Source organism: Prenolepis imparis, unplaced genomic scaffold (assembly GCF_030444845.1).
Source record: "Prenolepis imparis isolate NDT839.2.m4 unplaced genomic scaffold, iyPreImpa1.0 SCAF_7, whole genome shotgun sequence".
NCBI classification, from domain to species: Eukaryota; Metazoa; Arthropoda; class Insecta; order Hymenoptera; family Formicidae; genus Prenolepis; species Prenolepis imparis.
In genome coordinates, this window is record NW_028141165.1 from 6,532,089 (window position 1) to 6,550,306 (window position 18,218).

The 18,218-nt window shown below is 33.7% G+C and overlaps 1 protein-coding gene across 5 annotated transcripts in view; it reads right to left on the bottom strand.

Moving 5' to 3' along the window:
• Positions 1-18,218, bottom strand: part of Oatp74d (Organic anion transporting polypeptide 74D) — a 96,802-nt gene continuing 78,584 nt past the window's right edge. For 4 of the 5 annotated variants that reach the window (XM_083043073.1, XM_083043074.1, XM_083043071.1 and 1 more), the window contains 10 exons: positions 17,785-18,152; positions 15,824-16,044; positions 15,306-15,446; positions 13,544-13,666; positions 7,504-7,668; positions 5,637-5,832; positions 4,177-4,327; positions 2,973-3,213; positions 2,369-2,497; positions 6-2,049 (listed from right to left, as the gene is read on the bottom strand). In XM_083043073.1, the coding sequence (XP_082899199.1) occupies positions 1,880-2,049; positions 2,369-2,497; positions 2,973-3,213; positions 4,177-4,327; positions 5,637-5,832; positions 7,504-7,668; positions 13,544-13,666; positions 15,306-15,446; positions 15,824-16,044; positions 17,785-18,152 (1,905 nt within the window). In that variant the 3' untranslated portion in view covers positions 6-1,879. Of the gene's footprint in view, positions 2,050-2,368; positions 2,498-2,972; positions 3,214-4,176; positions 4,328-5,636; positions 5,833-7,503; positions 7,669-13,543; positions 13,667-15,305; positions 15,447-15,823; positions 16,045-17,784; positions 18,153-18,218 lie in introns of all 5 variants that reach the window. The other variant, XR_014425778.1, reaches the window with a different exon arrangement.

The window sequence follows — 18,218 nt, forward strand, 5'->3', positions numbered from 1 at the left end:
TTCTCAAGATAACTAATAAAATTTTTTACCTTATACTGTATCAGCAAAAACTATTTTCTTCACGTCCATCGTTCAACGAAAGCCAATTCTGTTTCAAAAGAGTAGCAAATTATTAAAGCTCCTGACTCTTTATTGCAGCATTGAATTATGATGTCAGAAGCAAAAAATTATGTAATTTTATTTTCTCACATTATATGTCGAAATAAATTAGGTTTTTTTTTATATTATTCATGTTCGATAACAAAGATTGACACATAAAACACATGAAAAATTCTTTTATTCTGCATTAATAAATGCATTAATTTAATCTGCATATATTTAATAACAATTCAATTCTATATTTTCATATATCAATATTCTATATAATAAATGTAGTTGATCAACTATTTATTAATATATAAAACAAAAAGTTTTGCTATTAACATCATAATTGAATATAGCTACAATAAGTGATTAGAAGTCTTAATTAACAGCTATATCTATTGAATTCCAAAGTAGTGAAATTCAACAATTTGACTCTCACTAGCAACCTTTTTGTATTTATAAATATACAATATATGTATATACATATACATTATACATTAATATTTAAGGATTTATATATCCCAGTATTAAAAATTTTATATTTTGTTATCAAAAATTTTTAATTAAAATTTTATAATCAAAATTTAATAAAAAATTGTATAATTGCTTTACATAATCAATAAATGTTTTCTTATTATTGCCGTTGCAGTTTTGAAATATTAAAAAGCTTTTTAAGCGCTGTTAGTAGGAATTTAATCTTTTACGTCGTGCAATATTTTCCTCTACAATTTTTTTCCATCTTTATTTACAAAATCAGCAGTATCCCGTCCCGGTTGCCAGAATCAGCCCTGTATTAAGGCAAGTGCCCCGCGTTTCCTTTCGCGTCATAGTAAACGTTACCGTTAGATAACGTGAGAAGCGACGAGAACGCCGTCGTATATAATCAACTAATCAACACCGGTGCGCAAACTCACGATGCAATCCCTCACTGTCGCGAATCGCGTTCGTCCGCGAGGCCGCCCGTGTGGTTTGATTCGATTCGATTCCCCGGATTCCGTCGAAGCGGATTCCCCGCGTGCTCGCCGCAAGCACCGTTTCGTTTCGTAGGCACGGAAGTATTACTTTTTTTTTATATTGCGTGTACTTACTGACAGCCTCCCTGAGAGAGAAACCTTACTGTAACTTCTTTTTCCGAGACGCTCTTGGGAGAGACTTATAGACAGAGAGAGACTTTCTTCTTCATACGGTTCTCCCACGTTCTTATAATAAGAATATCCTCGCGCGCGATGCAACAGTCGTCCTCACGTAATGCGCTCGCTCCGCGAAAGTCATCCTTCTTCCTGCTCATCGTAATTGAGTTGTAATGATCTTCCAAGAGTCTAATTCTTCTGACTTTACAATCGTATCCGTTTCTTCCTCGTTCAACGATCGCGATTCTCTCGTAACTCGAGAGAGCAACCGAATCGAAATCGTGCCCGAGTCCTTCAGCCAGTTTTCTTATGATCTTCGCGTCCGCGCGCACACGGAACAATGAAGATAATTCGCGTCACACGACCAGCATTGATTGTCCTGAGAAGCGTCTCCTACCGGCAAGGAGAAAAGAGAGAAAGAGACTAGACTTCCGAGTCGATACGAGCTCATTCGAGAGAGGATCCCTCTTGATTTCTCGCGACCATCAGGTCATTCTCTTGAACCTCCCGGGAAGACAACAGGGAGGTCCATACAGGTGTATCTTTCGCGAAGAAAAACGACGCCGTTCCCATGTATTCTACGACACTGCACTTGCGTCCTTAGACGATGATGACGACGACACATCGGCCGCGACCCGTTCACCGCAAAGAGTAATGCGAAACCTTCACAAATAGTCATTCTCGACCGTCTGAGCGTCCTGCGACTGTAACGTCGCCATTTCCTCCGCGGTACCTTCCTCGCCCTCCTGCTCCTCCACGAAGCTTATGCTCCCGGCCTTGTACCAGACGACTATATCCATCATGAAGGCCAACACGAGGATACCGCCAGTTGTACCTGCCCAGAGAAGATTTAGCAGAGTTATTATCACACGAAACTCTGTGCTTTTGTACGCAATCTTATATGTGTAATATTATTTTTTCTTGAGCGTTTATGTATTACAAGTATACACTTTACTTCTCTTAAGTCTCTATTTAATTTATTTCTTATTAATTTTTCAGGTCATAAATAAAATAGATTGAAAAATGTATCACTGTGTGTATTAAAAGATTTGACTCAAGAATTGCGTTTCATTGAACTAATGCCAATTATTAGAATCTCTTTCTTGGTCTATATTTTTTCAACGAATAGAGGATTTTTTTACGCATATACTTACCATGATAGAACATTCTAAATACATTCGAATCGTAAAGCCAGCAGGCGCCTCGCTCGCCGCAAGCGTATTCCCATACAAGACAAGCGGAATCCACCACAGCACCATAAACGATAGGACACGGGACATTACCTGAAGTGAAGAAATGAATATATTAAGCATACCATGTTGTGTTAAAAAAACGATTTTAGAATATTTTTTTGACATTTAAAAAAACTCTAGATGTTTTTAAATTTTCTTTCTTTTTTAATTTTACTGATCCAAAATCAATTTATGATTTTTTGTATATTCTATATGTCAAAAAAGATCCATCTATATAAACATTATATCTGAAACTTTCTTCAAAAAGATTTTATCATTTTACTGACCCAAATTAATTTGTGATTCACTGCATTTTACGTCAAAAAAGATTATCTATATAATCTGTATAAATGTATCTATATAAACATTATTATAAACTTGTGAAACTTTCTCTTCGAAAATGAGATTTTATCAACCGCGCTTCGCCCGTTCACTTTCTCGTTTTATTCGGACCGAACAAGTTCTTGTGTAAAGATACGCCGCGTTGTCTACCTCCGCCGTTGAAAAGAATGTCTCAAGTAATTACCGAACAAACCGATGGCGAACTGTATCAGGCCGAGCGCCATGGCCTTGTCCCTGGGATCCACGCATCGCAGAATGAGCAACATGGACCCTACCTCGCTAGTCGAGTGGATAAAAACGAAGACCGAGAACAGAATCATATAAACCCAAAAGTTGCTGCACTCCAACTCGCAGTAACCGATCGTCGCCGTGCTCATTGCTTCCGGTATCGTGACGTTTTGTACGACGCATTGACAGTTGTAGAACTGCGAAAGACCAAATGTAATCGTCAGAGGAAGAAAGAAAAAAATATATATTTAATGTTATGTTTTTAATGCGAATTCGTAAAATTATCGTAAAATTATGTATATAATATAATATTATATATATAATAGAATTTTATGTTAAAAAGAATGATATAGAAATCAGCTGATAATTGTCAAAAAATATTAATCGAGTTTAAAGTACTATAACATTTTATTTAAAACATATTATTTTTTAATTTTTATAATATAATATTATTTTAAAATTTAATTAACAAATTAACACTTTAATCAGCTGATTTCTGTCAAAAAATATTAATCAAATGTAAACAAATTTTATCTATAAAAATATCATTCTTTTTTATATAAAATCGAGGAATGGAGAGCGCTTGTGTTGTTCTAGTTGCTATGTAAATATTTTATTTTATTTGAGATCAAAAGAGACTCTCCTAAATTCTGTATTGTTCTCCGAAATGACCCGGCAACAACTGAGCATTTCAATTGTCATCAGAAATGAAAAAAATTAATTTTAATAATAATACATGATAATAATATTAATTATAATATATAATAAACAAAAATACGATATATTACTATTTAAATATTTTATTTTATTCGCGAGAGCAGAAGAGACTCCTAAATTCTGTATTGTTCTCCGAAATGATTCGGCAACAGCTGAAGCGTTTTATATATATAATTATCCATTAGAAATGAAAAAATTAATTTTGATAATAATATTAACTATAATAATAGACAAAAATACGATATATTACTATCTAAATATTTTCTTTTATTCGAGAGCAAAAGAGACTCCTAAATTTTGTATTGTTCTCCGAAATGACTCGGCAACAGCTGATGACCGTTTCAATTATCCATCGCGTATCCCGCGTAATATCCGCTCAAACGGACGTGTCATCGCAGAGCATGTCCTGCCGAGTGTTGGTTTTATACGAGCTTAGCACTTACCGATGACACTTTACCGTCGGCGACCGTATAATTCGAGCAGCCTGCGTGACACGCGGAGAAATACGTTCTGCCGTCCGCGCCGCAGATTGGACTGAATTTATTTCGGTCGCAGTCGCAGGTAGCCTCGCAGGTCGGCTCGAAGCTGGAAAGTCTGCGGAAACATCGATTTCGCTTTTTAAATTGAGCTTTTTAAATTCTCGCCAAACTCAATTCTCGCCTACTCTGCTAATTCTTTCTATGAAGATGCGTAAAAAAAGATAATTATCCCGATATAATGTGAGAATATCATCGAATTTTTCTCCCCGGTGCAATTTTATAATTTTTATATAATATAGTATATAAAATAAATATATTTTTAAAATTTTTTAATAATATAATTTTATAATTTTTATATAAAATATAAAATAAATATATAAAAGATTACAGTGGATACAGTTTTTAGCTGCACAAGAATCAATTAAACTGTCAAAATCACTTAAATCCAACTGTTGGAACAAATTAAATTTTTTACGTATGTTTAATAAATAATAGCAGGACAGTTTGTGTGGTATTATAGACTGAACACACAAAATCACGACAGGCAAAATTTCTTCGCGAGGAGTGAATAAATAAGAGGAGCCAAATCGGGATAGCACAAAATGTATGTCTGGAGGAACCAGAAGATATTGTTGACTTGTAAATAAGACGGGAAACGGAGGGAGAGGAGAATAGAAAATTTCCACGCGTTTCCAATACATATATTTACGATGCGCATTTTAATAGAACACGCATTCGCACACATTGTTTTATGTTAAACACAATCATCAGTCTCGCCGCTTACATACGCAAAGCGAGAGTTTTGTAACAATGTTGCAAACAACATGAGCCGGATGTTTTCAAAAACATCGTTAACGATGCCACATGAAAATGCAACATAGATTTTGTGATGAAAGACACGGTTTTACAAACACTAATATTATTTCATCCTACTCTAATCATATACGAATTAACATTATAATTTATACACACACTAAAATAAGATAAAAAATTTCGTTAGATTTATATTAATACTTAATATAAAATTAATAAAATGTCTTTCATTGAGTTCTGTTGATAATTAATTGTCTTAATATAATATTAAATTAGAATTTTTATAATTTATGTAATATACTATATATAGTCTGCTTTACGCTTTATTAATATTTACTATAGTATTTAATAGGTGCTTTAATTTTTGCTATTAGATTACAAATTTTATAATTAATGTGATATATATATTCCTTGCTTTACTAATATTTAACTTTATTAATATTTAATAATTGCTTTAATATTTGCTATTTGTACCGATGACACTTCTTTAAACTGATTCATAATTGAACCTGAATATTTCCTTTTCTAAGAGATTCGCGTCAAGCTTAATTGTGGAAGCGAATTTATCGACATTTTAAGAGTTTTATTAAATACAATAAGATTTTTCTTACCCGTCTGAATGTGACACGAGCCCTGCGAAATCGTCCATCGGACAGCCAATGAACATCAATACACCCATGCCGATCGCGTAAACGACCGCGGTGAAGGCGATCCAGGCCGCGACAAACCTCGCGTTAGGCTTCGCTCTCAAGATAAATACGCCACTAATTATTATACCCAATCCCATAACTAAAATGCCGCCAACACCTGCGCAAAAAAATTACGCTCATTATACGATCGTCCAAAGCCATTCACCTGGTAATTCATGATATGCGTCATAATCTAGTCGTGGGAATTCAAGGATGAGATCACCATCACTTTATTAAAGCAGATTTCATTAATAAAAAATTCATACTTGTTAGATAAAAAGATATTGTTCTCCAATTAGATATAGTTCAAGAAATATGCTCTTGCATACAGATATTTATACAAAAATGAAAAAAAGATTTTACATAATAATAATTATTATTATTAAAGCCTCAAAAGCTATATTGTTCAATTTTATTTAATTTTATCCACTATCTTAAACGCGCACAATAAAAATATAAAATATTTATCCTTAATATTTAATATAAATTAAATACACAGAAATAAAATTATGAGAACTTCGACGCGTATATGTTACAAGGGATCATCGATTTTATACTTTCATTGGCTTTACGTAACTCGATCAACTATGAAATAATTCGAAATCAATACAGTATCGCGCAACAATACGGCGTACAGCGGCGTACTTCCACCAAATTATTATTCGCCGAATAATACGGCTATAGATTAATATACGGGCGCAGAATGACGAGGAATAAAATAGAGAAGCGGGCCCCAGTCTTGTTCTACGACCGGCGCCAATTCTCGACGAACAATCATTATAAATTAGCGCGTGCGCGCGTACACACGCACGTGGAATGAGGCATCGTACAATTAATATCGAGCTACACACGCAAATCCGTTCTATCGGATTATATCAAATTATATGCTTTTGCAACATTAATTTGCATACGTTTCAAATTACTTATTAATTATAAGTAAATAATGTTGTTAAATAATGAAAAGAAAAATGAAAATAAAAATAGAAATATATGTGTGAAATGTCATCGCAAACTATTATAATATATAAAATCTCGAGTTGCTGAAACGAAATGTTAATAATAATTAAGGTAAAAAGTAAGATAGAGGCAATTCAGTAAATTTAACATTGCAATTTTCTGCATACAAAAAACAAAGTGAGAGAATAATTCTTTTCGGAGAATGGAATAACACACCCATTCTGTCATTTACGTCAAATTATCCACTTTACATCGTAATCGCGACGGAAATCCGGCAAAATTTTGCGCCGTTGCCCGGTACATATCGTTATAGTAATAATACAATTCAACAAAAAAATAACTCTTTTCCTAAACTCAAAAAAAAAGAAAATTATTAAATACAATTCTAACTTTCAAAATGCTCTGTCATATTTTTAAGAAATTTTATTTTAAAAGTATGACAAGAGAGTTTATTTTAACATTACTTTATTATGCTACAGCTGTGACATGTGACGTATTGTTGAAACTTTATCCATTCAAAATTAAGGGCATTGTTAAAATTTTCAGTTCTCAAGCGGAATATGTTACAAATATTAAAGTTAATGAATACTGCGGGGAATTTTTAAATCAAGCTATTGAAAATCACTGAATATTTTTCAACACTGTACTGTTTATTCAAATTAAAAAATTTATCAAGTAAAGCAAGCATTTTTAAGACAAAAGTCATTAAGCATAAAAAAAACTGTAAAGGAATAATTCTTTTTTCTTGAATTCCTTGCTGAACTGTATAATAGAGTATATACGTCCGAGATCCACGCGGGCCCCCACTTGCATGTTCATTCGCGATAATTACCTGAGATCATGTTCGCATGATGAGCCGGCAGACGAAATTGGCTCTCGAGGTACTTCGGCAGGAAGGTGTAAAGACCGGCGATCGGCAAGATGTGCAGCACGCTACTTGCTGTCCTGAACATCAGGATGTCATTCTTCAGAAGACGTTTTACTGCACTCGGGAAATCTGTAACAGCGACCGAAGTGTTACAGCATCAAATACGCGTGTAAACGAATTAATATAATTATCAGGTCAATCCATATAATTTTTCGCGTACTCAATTATCTGTCATGATCAATTTTATAGATCAAGAATTTTAAAAAAGAAATTGTCAGCGAGAGTGGCAATTATCATTAAACAAAAAGAATTAATCATTATACAAATTATTTTATACTATTATATATTATATAAATTATTTGATATTCTTATATAGAGTGGATCGATAATAGATGCGAATAGTTTGGTGAACAGAGATGTTTCTTTCGCCCTGTAATTTTCGCCATATCTTTTCTTTGAAGGTTTGACGTCAAGTATCTTGATGTAACCATATATGCCTTCTATTTAATTGTAATCATCTTATTTAAGCAAATGAGTCTCATATCATATGTGCGACAGGTATACGAGTCATCGACTCGAGATATTACATGTTTCATAGGCGAAGATTACTTAGCGATATCCTAGTCCTGAGTCTGCATCACGCGTGGCATCATGGTTATCTCTTATTAGTCTCGATCTTGCCTGATCTCTCTGTCTCTACTCGAGAGCCGTGCATATACTTATTCCCTATGAATTTCTGACAGAGTCTACCGCAATTCTCTATATATTTACGAGCTCGATTACGAGAGGCGAGCTAATTAGCTCCGGCAATCTTTTCCCTCTCCTCTCGCATTATCCGTCTTCAAACATGCGAGAGGATCCTTCGACAGTGAGAGCGAGACTGAAGAGAAGAAAAGAGTCGAGAAAAGGAAAAAGGGAAGAAACTGGTACGCGATTCTGTCATAGAGCGGCTTTTGCTGATGATTCGGCCAACACAAACGACTTTCTAACATGATTTCATTGACTACCAGGACGTTTACTGGCAGTTTCGCCTGACGTAAGTATCGGTGAAGATCGATGCGTCGCATAGACTTTTATAGGCGCCCCTGCCAGACGAAGGTATACCTCTGGGAAGGCTGACCGAACATAGTATTGACCCATTGAAACGTATATGTAGACCTGGCATCAGGAATCCTCCCATTATAGTTCGCCAACAGTCCAGGCTCGACGATTAAGGAAACATTCGAAATTATTATCAAGACTCACGGTAATGTTTGCCATCTTACATCAATTTACGGTCCAACTAAACGAGAGAACATTCACGAGTGTCTCTTTCTTTCGCTTGCTTTCGATGAGCCAAATAAATAGTAAAGCTTCAGATAAGAAACTTGTATTCATTTAAATATCTGCTAGAATTGGTAGAAATAGCCCTTTGAAATTAACTCGAGATTTATTTAATTATAATTTAAAAAATGCTTCGAATAAAAATTCAAATTATTAAAAATTTTTCTCATTCAAAAGAGAAACTGAATCAATATTTTAACAATGTTTTTGTTGAAGATTATTTTAATCTATCCGCTCAGGTGATTCGATCGTCTTTTTAATCTAAAATCTTGAATAATTTCTTGTGCTTCGAAATTAAATTCATTAAAATTGGAGAAAAAAACAAGCTCAAAGAAAGTTAATATACTTTATAATTTATTCAGTCAAAAAGGAGCTAAATAAATATATTTTCGATTTCTCTTTCTCTTGAATGCTATGTTAATTTATCTACTCACAGACCAGTCGAGCACCTTTTTCGCATGATACTATAGCGAATGTATAGTATATGCGTAACCTTGTGCGTGCAAACGAAGTTACATGCCTAGGACTGCCTAGAAGTCTTCTTCTAGGCATCCAAGCCCAGCTAGAAGTCGTGGCAACCCCGCATAGGGACGTCCCACAGACCATGAGTAGACAAACGTGACTAACATTACGCTCCGAGTATTATCGTATAGAATGCCCTTTAAAGGTCTGAACGTGTACGTTGTGCTGCTCACATGTGGTATATATCGTTTATTTGACAGATGTGTTTCGGTCTATCGATTTTGCAATTTGTCTTGCAAAGTTTGTAATTAATTAACGCGAAAGATATACGAATTGACATGATCAATATACAAGTACATGTATGTTTATGTATTGGAGTAGATATGTTCCATACATATTATAATTGCGTTCAAATTTCACAATTGTATAATAGTTGTACAGCATTAAATCTGCCTATTCTCATATAGATTCAATCAGCAAATATTATCATATTTATTATATATATTAAAATATAATATTTTATATATGTATATATATATATATATAATATTATATTTATATTATATATTCTATATAATACACAATAAAATACACAAGAGATAACATCTTCCAAACTTTAACTCGTTGTATAAATTCGAGATATATCTTTTTATTTATCGCATATACATAAATGCGATAATTATAATTTACCACTGTGTGATTTATTTGAAAGCTATGCCTGTAAAACATTCAGATTCGCGAAAATAAACCGCTGTCTAAAACGCGACATTCAAATATTCGTCATAAATATGCAAATTAAAAACCTCGCTTGAAACAAGATATAATAATGTGCCAGATAATAAATAAAAGAGGGACTAGATGCGGGTTAAAAGTTAGACGCATCAAGAAAGGCTTTTGCGTAGGCGATTCGCCAAATTAAGCGCGACAGTATGTAAATAATACGGCTTGTAGCAAACGCATATATAAGATACAAAATAGAGACAAAGAGAAAAAGAAAGAGGAGATAAATAGAGAGAAAGAGAGAGGGGGCGACGAACTTAAAAAACATTTTTAAAAAAGGAGCAAAGTGAGAGACACACGCACGTTAGTCCGTGTACACGCGCAAAACTTACGCGCGTGCGTGTCCACCACCGCCTCTATGCACGACGCGTGACCGTGAACTTGCCCCACCTCGGTGCACGAGTCGGTCAGTCATTATTATTAACGCACACACGCGGAGAAAGAGCCAGCGTGCGCGTTCACGCGCGTACACACGCACGCGATGCACACGCGCGTGTAACGCACACGGGTGAACGCACCATCCCTCCCGTGCGCGGAGGGTCCGTTTAAAGGAGCATCCGATGATTTCAGGGGCTTTCGGAACGAGTTGGCAAGTTGTTGCCGAGTCGTTCGGTGATTTGTGCAACCAATGAGGAATTTCAAAAATTTCGAAAGAGAAGGAGGGAATTATTTTTATCATTATTTTTTCAGAAAAATATATGTCACGTTTGTTTCTTCATTAGTAATAAATTAGTCATAAAAATTTGCCTGCTTCTATCTTTTTTTTTCTCTCTGCCTTTTATATTAAAATATCATATGGAATTTTAAAAATATTTGATCATTTTACAGATTAAAAAAATGTGTAAATATAGAGTTAGGAAAATTATTGCAGCTGTGCGTACGCGTGTATGTATATATACATTTTTCTTCGCGAAAAATGTGCATTTTAATATCAAATTAACATTGCCACAAAAATATCTTTAAGAGATACTTTTAAGAGATTTTATTCTTTGAATATATATATTATACTCTTCAAATTATATATATTAAACTTAAATTACGTTCAAGATAAATAGCTTTAAATTGCCTTTCAAGAGTTAAAAAAATTAAATCAACACATGAATGAAAACTTAATAAAAAAATATAAATACCTATACGTTTTTCCATTCAGTATAGTGTTCCAGGATTAATTAGTAATATTTGTAAATCAATACGGCAACTTTAATATAAACGCGCGTTAATTTGACGGTGTGTTAAACTGCCGTTAACCTACCTTGAGCAGTTTAGGAGAAATCAGAGGATAAACAGGTCAAGGTGATTGCATCACAAACGAAGCATGAAGCACCGTCTTCAAAGAGCCATTTCTGACAGAACAAATTTAACAACGCTGAAAACTGCGTCAGAGAAATGAAAAAAAGAAAAAAAGAAAAGAAAAACGTCAAACACGCGCGCACAAAAATTTAATCAGGGACGAGGTCGATTATTCACGGTCGCCGAATTCTACGAGAGATTCGCTCGAGGAGGAGACGATTCTCCATCCGTGGAGAGGCTAATCGTGCGTGCCTAACTTTTTTTTTCTTTTTTACAGGTGTGTCGAAAGCTGTAAATCGCTCGGCTGTACTTTCCCGGTTGTGGATGGCCCGTATTATATTATGTGGATAGGCAAAGGAGCGACATCGAAGCCACCTAAATTCGCTATTAACCTTGGACCACGTCGGGGACTCACGCTTGAGAGATCATCTCTGTTCGGGTTTATTCCTCCTTTTATGCGCATATACATGTACGATAAAGCCGACCGAATCGCATTATGCGACAGAGATATCGATGCAGCTGCGAATGTGGCATAATGATTCATCCCGTTGCGCGAATTAATGAACGAAGCGATTTGTTATCGCAGATCGAACGTATGTGTGTTCTAACTCTCGAATAACGAAGATTTTTCGCGATGATTTTACCGATACAATTTTCTATTCGCAACATAAACATTGGGCTATAGAGACACAAAAATATCTCTCGTGATTAAAATTTAAAAAATGATGTTATAAATAAGCTTACAATAATGACGGAAATGAAGGAAGTTTTTGTTGAAGGAACTTAGCTTCGGCATCAAGTTGATCTCAAAAAAGGGCCGACAAATAAAATTTAAAAAAATTATTAATTACAATTAAATAAAATTTAAAAAATTATTAAATTGACATAATTAAACTGATGGATTGAAGGAGAATGAGTCAATGGACGTATAAAAAAGAACGTCGATATATATCGTTGTTTTAGTGCGCAATATAAAAATGTGCGTGCAAAAGTACGGAGATTGTAATAAGCAAAATCGCTCGTCGTGAGCTCCCGATTAACTTACGAAGAGCACATTGTCTCCGGCTTTTATTTGCATTCTCGTTAACCTTCGATCCGCGGCACTATGGCAAGTAGCAAGTGTGCAGAATTTCACCTTTCGATGCGAACCTTTCAGCAAAAATATTTGCTGTTAACGGCAATCATGTGCTCCGCGCCTGTTTTCTCCAAAGTAATAATTATTATTATTTCTCAATATCCTTATATATAATTTATACGCACAGTCATTTCCCTCTATAAAAATATACAGGGTGTCTCGGATCTCTATCAACACGTAAATGACATTTTGAACTTTTTCGATAATGTATTTATATGTCTTAATAGTTCAGCATTAAAAAAATTTTTATATGTAATTAGAAAAAAAATAAATTTTTCGTTCTCCAAGTACTTATGTATTTTTTTAAAGTAATTATTTCAATATCCTTTATAAAGTGTCTCGGATCTATCAAGCCATCGTTAAAAAAAAACTTTGAGTTTCTTCGAGAATGTAATTATATGTCTTAATAATTAAAAAATTAAAGATTTGTAAATAATTAGAAAAAAAAAATAAAATTTTTCGTTTCCATGTACTTACGTATTTTTCAAACTTTATTCACAAAGTACTCTAATTTTTCATCATTCTTCTTATTCAGAATCTTTTAATTCTATACGATTTATACGATTTTTCGCAATGATGCAATATTATCACAAGCGATACGTCATAAATATTGGCGCCAGTATAAATTACCATCAAATATCAAGATATCGCAATCGAATCGCGAATCACGAATTGCAATCGCAAAAAGATCGAAAGCAATGACGTATGGGCTATATATTTACTGGGGCAACGAGAATAAATCCGATATCGTAACCGAACCGCGACGCGATTGCAACTCGTTATCCTTTTCTCGAGGACTTTTAGACGTTTTTCGCGCAAGAAATCGCACGAGCGATAGAGAAAAATAGAGAGAGAGAGATCAAAGAATGAAGAAAAGAGAGACAAAACCTGTCACAAAGCAGCTTACGGCGAGTCATAAAAACAGATTAAGCTAATGCCACGTGGTCAAAACGGCTAGTCGGACGAGAGAGCGATCGGAGAGCGGGCCCTTAAGAAAGATAAATCAGGACTTACCTCGGAGACTTGGCTTTTTAGCATCTGCTCGTCGAGGCGGAGTCCTGCTCTTTGGCAAACGTGTCGGGAACGCAAACATCCCGATACTTACAACCATCAGCATAGCGGAAATTAGGACCAAACCTGAAAAATACATCGCGCGCAAGTTTTAAAAAAAAAGACAGAGAATTTTCGGTAATTCTTTCAAAAAGTAAAATAACATCGTCTCAGATGAAAATTATAGCGAACACTGATTATCCGGATAAACTAAATAATAATAATGTATCTTCCCCTTCCCTGCTATTATTAGATTATCTACAAAAAGTATTTTTTGAGATAGAATAAAATATTACCTTTATTTATATTTTCGTACTTTGTCATATGATATATAACAAACAAAATATTTAAATATTTATTACGCGTCCATTTCTGTTTATCAGAATTTATTTTTACCAATATTTTTAAAAGAATAATTAGATACTTAAAAAGTCGCTAGTAAAATTTTAAAAAAGGAACGAAGTAAAGTCGACCCAACTAGCCAAAATTATATTTATTTAAAAAACACACAACGTTTCGACCATATGGATGTGGTCCTTATCAAGTGTAGGTTTTTGACGAATCATCATAACGATAGGATCGTTTTCTCTCTTTCAAATGTTTTGACAAACTTGAATTTATGTTATGTTTATTTAAATATGTTGTAACTATATTATGGAAAAGTTGACGTTATCGTTAATTTGGCTGCATCTCTACTAATGAATATTACACTTGATAAGGACCACATCCATATGGTCGAAACGTTGTGTGTTTTTTAAATAAATATAATTTTGGCTAGTTGGGTCGACTTTACTTCGTTCCATTTTTAAAAGACTAATAAGCATTTTAATTTTATTCATATCTAATCAAATTTAAGGACATCTAGCAATTAAACATTATCGATAGATATATACATCGAGAATAAATAAAAGTTTATAAAACTTATGTAATATTTAAGTTGAAGTTAATTAATTATTGTATAAATAGAGATAATTATTATTCGAATGATCACTGTTCGGCTTAATTAAATTTCTACTTTTTCTTAGCAAAATATATATATATATATATATATATATATATATATATATAATTACACTGATTAGCAATTGCTAGAGAACGATTCTGTTCCCTAATATTTGTCAACCGATATATAATGTAATAATAAAGAGAATTATATGCTTATATGTATATAAATTTTATATTATATAACAATTATATTTTTATATATAAAATTAATATATATTGCATTTAATATTTTTCTTGCAATAAACGAAAAAATTTCAACGCAAAATATTTAACAATAATTCTACTTGACAACGAAAGTGACATATTTTCACGTCTGATTGTGAGACTAACTTACTCGCGTCCGTTGTCACACTCAAAAAATTATTTTTCTACGTCAATGAATGTCTCTCAATATGACAACAAGCAGACAAGAGACAACTAATGATATGTCTTCGTAACAAAAGCAGATAAATTTGTTGTGCAGTACTAGCTACGCAATTCGAATGATGAAGGCCGAGCGATTTTTAAACTCTCTACTTGAAATCCAAGGTTAAATTCTTTATTAAAAATCATGAAAGATCAATTATTCAATTCTATAAACTGAAACGAAACTTTTTGCAAACAAAATATATTTTCTTTTAATATAATCAGCTTAGAAAAGGAACATTATTGTTCTTTGCAATTAAGTTAGTCACTTCATCACTTTCGAGAAGTACTATTATATGATTTATCGTAAACTCACCAAGCCACCAAGCACCGACCCATCTTGGATCCGTTGGCGTGATTTGTGGATTCCTCGACAAGTCCGCGTAGACCATCGTGCATAAGGAACCCAGAATAAAGCCTAATGCTGGACCAAGGATCCGCACCCCGATGGTGATCGCTATTGTACATAAGCAAATAATTTTTCTTTTTATCAAATCTATATTCCACATCACAAACAATATTTTTTGGACAAAAGATAAATAAATCTTAATATAGTCTGCATATTTTAAAAAAGTTGATAATTTACATATTGAAAAATTATTAAGTGTTTTTCCAACGTTAAATATATTTAATATATAAATATAATAGATAAATATTAATAAATAAATTTAATAAATAAATATATAAATAAGTATTCGAATAGCTTTAAGTAGAAAACTGATTCTTATTTAAAAAAAAATTAATGTTTATGTATACAATCTATTACAAGAAAAAATATACAAGAAAAAAGGCGGATAAGAATGGTAATTCTTGCGAATTGATGAGGGTATTTACCGAAATACAAAGGGCTCTCTCTGCTAGCCACGTTGTCGTCGATGTACGGTATACCGAGGGTGTACACCGCCGTTTGGCCCATTCCGACGCCGAGCAATGATACGAAAAATATCGCGAGCACTACTGTGGTTATCTTGCTCTGTATTCTCTGCTCCATGAGAAAATCACCCTCGCAATATTCCGCCGAATCGGTCTGCGAGATTGGTGTCGAGATATTCCAGCTTCAAGAAAAATCGAAAGAAAAATCGCGTTATATTTTTTCAATTTTTCCTCGATATAGATATTAATGCAAATATTATCTACTTAATTCTAGATAATCTCGCTCGTAATATTTATATTTATACTATAAAGAAATAAAAAAGCGAATACATTAGAATAATGTAAACATCGTATATGTATTAAGTATTAAGTATGTGCGTGTCAGAAGTATAAAATATTAAAACTAATTATAAAAGAATTAAGAGAAGAAGAAAAAAAAAAGATAAAAAATCTAATTTAAAGAGACTTCTGGTCTTTGCAATCAAAGTCTATATAATCATCACATTTATAAAAGCAATAATTTTAGAATAATATCAGAGTTTTGAGTGATGTTAGCACAAAAAATCTCTCTTCTGCAATTCTTTATATTTAAATATATACAAGTGTTTTATATTATTTTATAATATATGTAAGTTAATATTGCATATATCATTACCTAAATCTACCACCGATAACTATATCCTATTTCGTGTTAAAATATGCAATCAACTACATATTTCCGGAAACTATATCAGGAAGTTAACACCCACGTGGGACGACCCAAATTGCGCGGATACGCGATCATTTTTCTCTTGATAAGTGCAGCTGCACACGACATAACGCACAACGATTTCGCGTGATATCAGGAAAACGTAATCCACATTGTTCCATTTTATTAGCGCGTTATGGCATAGATTAGTTTTCTTTTTTTTTTATAAATAAATATTCTAATTTTCTATTCTCGGTCTTCCTTCCAACGGCAGCATTTAAAGGATATCTTCGTGGTAATGCAAAATGCGCGATTCGTTTCGTTAGTTGCCTTCGGGTCATAAACCATCGGCGCATCTTAACCGCGCAGAAATGCAACACAAACCGGTTTTTGTACAATACGATTTTAAGGTAAAATTACATATCTATTACTTCGGCATATCCACCTTATATCGCGTGTTTACGGCAAACGATCGTACACATACTTTGCTTAAAACGATAACACAACTGACCGTACATGCCGCCTTATTCTTCTGTAGGACACATTGTAATCGACGACGATCGTAAATTTTCTTCAATCGTGTCATAAATGTTTTTCCATTGATTAATAAACGAACAAGTTCTTTCATGGTTTGTTAAGCAAAGAATATAAATTAAGAATATAAATATAGTTATAAGGATTATATAATGAGAGAAAGAGATATTTCAGATAGATATGTTAAAATAATTTATGATTTGAAATACGCTTGTTTTTATTTTCTATGACTTAAAAAAAAAGGTCTATCCAACTTCGAATTAATATATGTATAATAATAAATTGGCTGAAACCGATAAACCGATAAATGAATAAATCATCAATTTTAATAATGTCAATTAATACTGATAATACGATTAACTTGATTAATTTGAATACCCTTAATGAATCTATTAATATAACAAATTATCAATATAATAATCAATTAATATAACAGTTGCTAAAAATGCTGTAAAATTTAATTTTTAGATAACTACGATTAATAAAAATTTTAATCCTCTATTTCTTGACGAGTCACTACTGTAAAGTTAGCTACTATTTAATCACAAAGGTCAAAGCTAATGAAGACATCTTTCTTCATTATGATGAATCGGTCTTTGTCAAATTTAGCCGGGAGGCGTGTGCGGTCACTTATTAAGAATCTACGAATAGAAAAAGCTAATCCGAAAAGAAGAATTATGACAGTCAACGTAGCACTCACCCGTCCAATGTGCTGTTCCTTTCCAGGAACTTGCAGAGATTCGCCGGTACGGGGTCAGTATTGTTAGACCTACCGCCGGGCTCGACGCCGCTGAGCAGCATCTCGTTCTGAAGGATCAGCTGTTCGCCAAAGATAAAGTGAGGTATCGAACAGGTGAACGAGCTCACGGCGAAAAGGATCATGCCCCAGGCTATCCACTTGGGCCTGTGACCTTGGCCGCCGTAGTACGTCAGTAACAGGGACGATCCGATCTGACCGATCTCCGTGGCCGACATGATGATGCCCGTCGTCTTCGACTGGATCTGGAAGAGCTTCTCTATTGTCGTGATGACAGAGACGAAGTACGTATAGTACATGCCCTGAAGCACCTGCACATCGATAAAAAAAAAGAAAGAAGATGATTTTGCGCCAACTCGCACTAGCAAAATAGATCA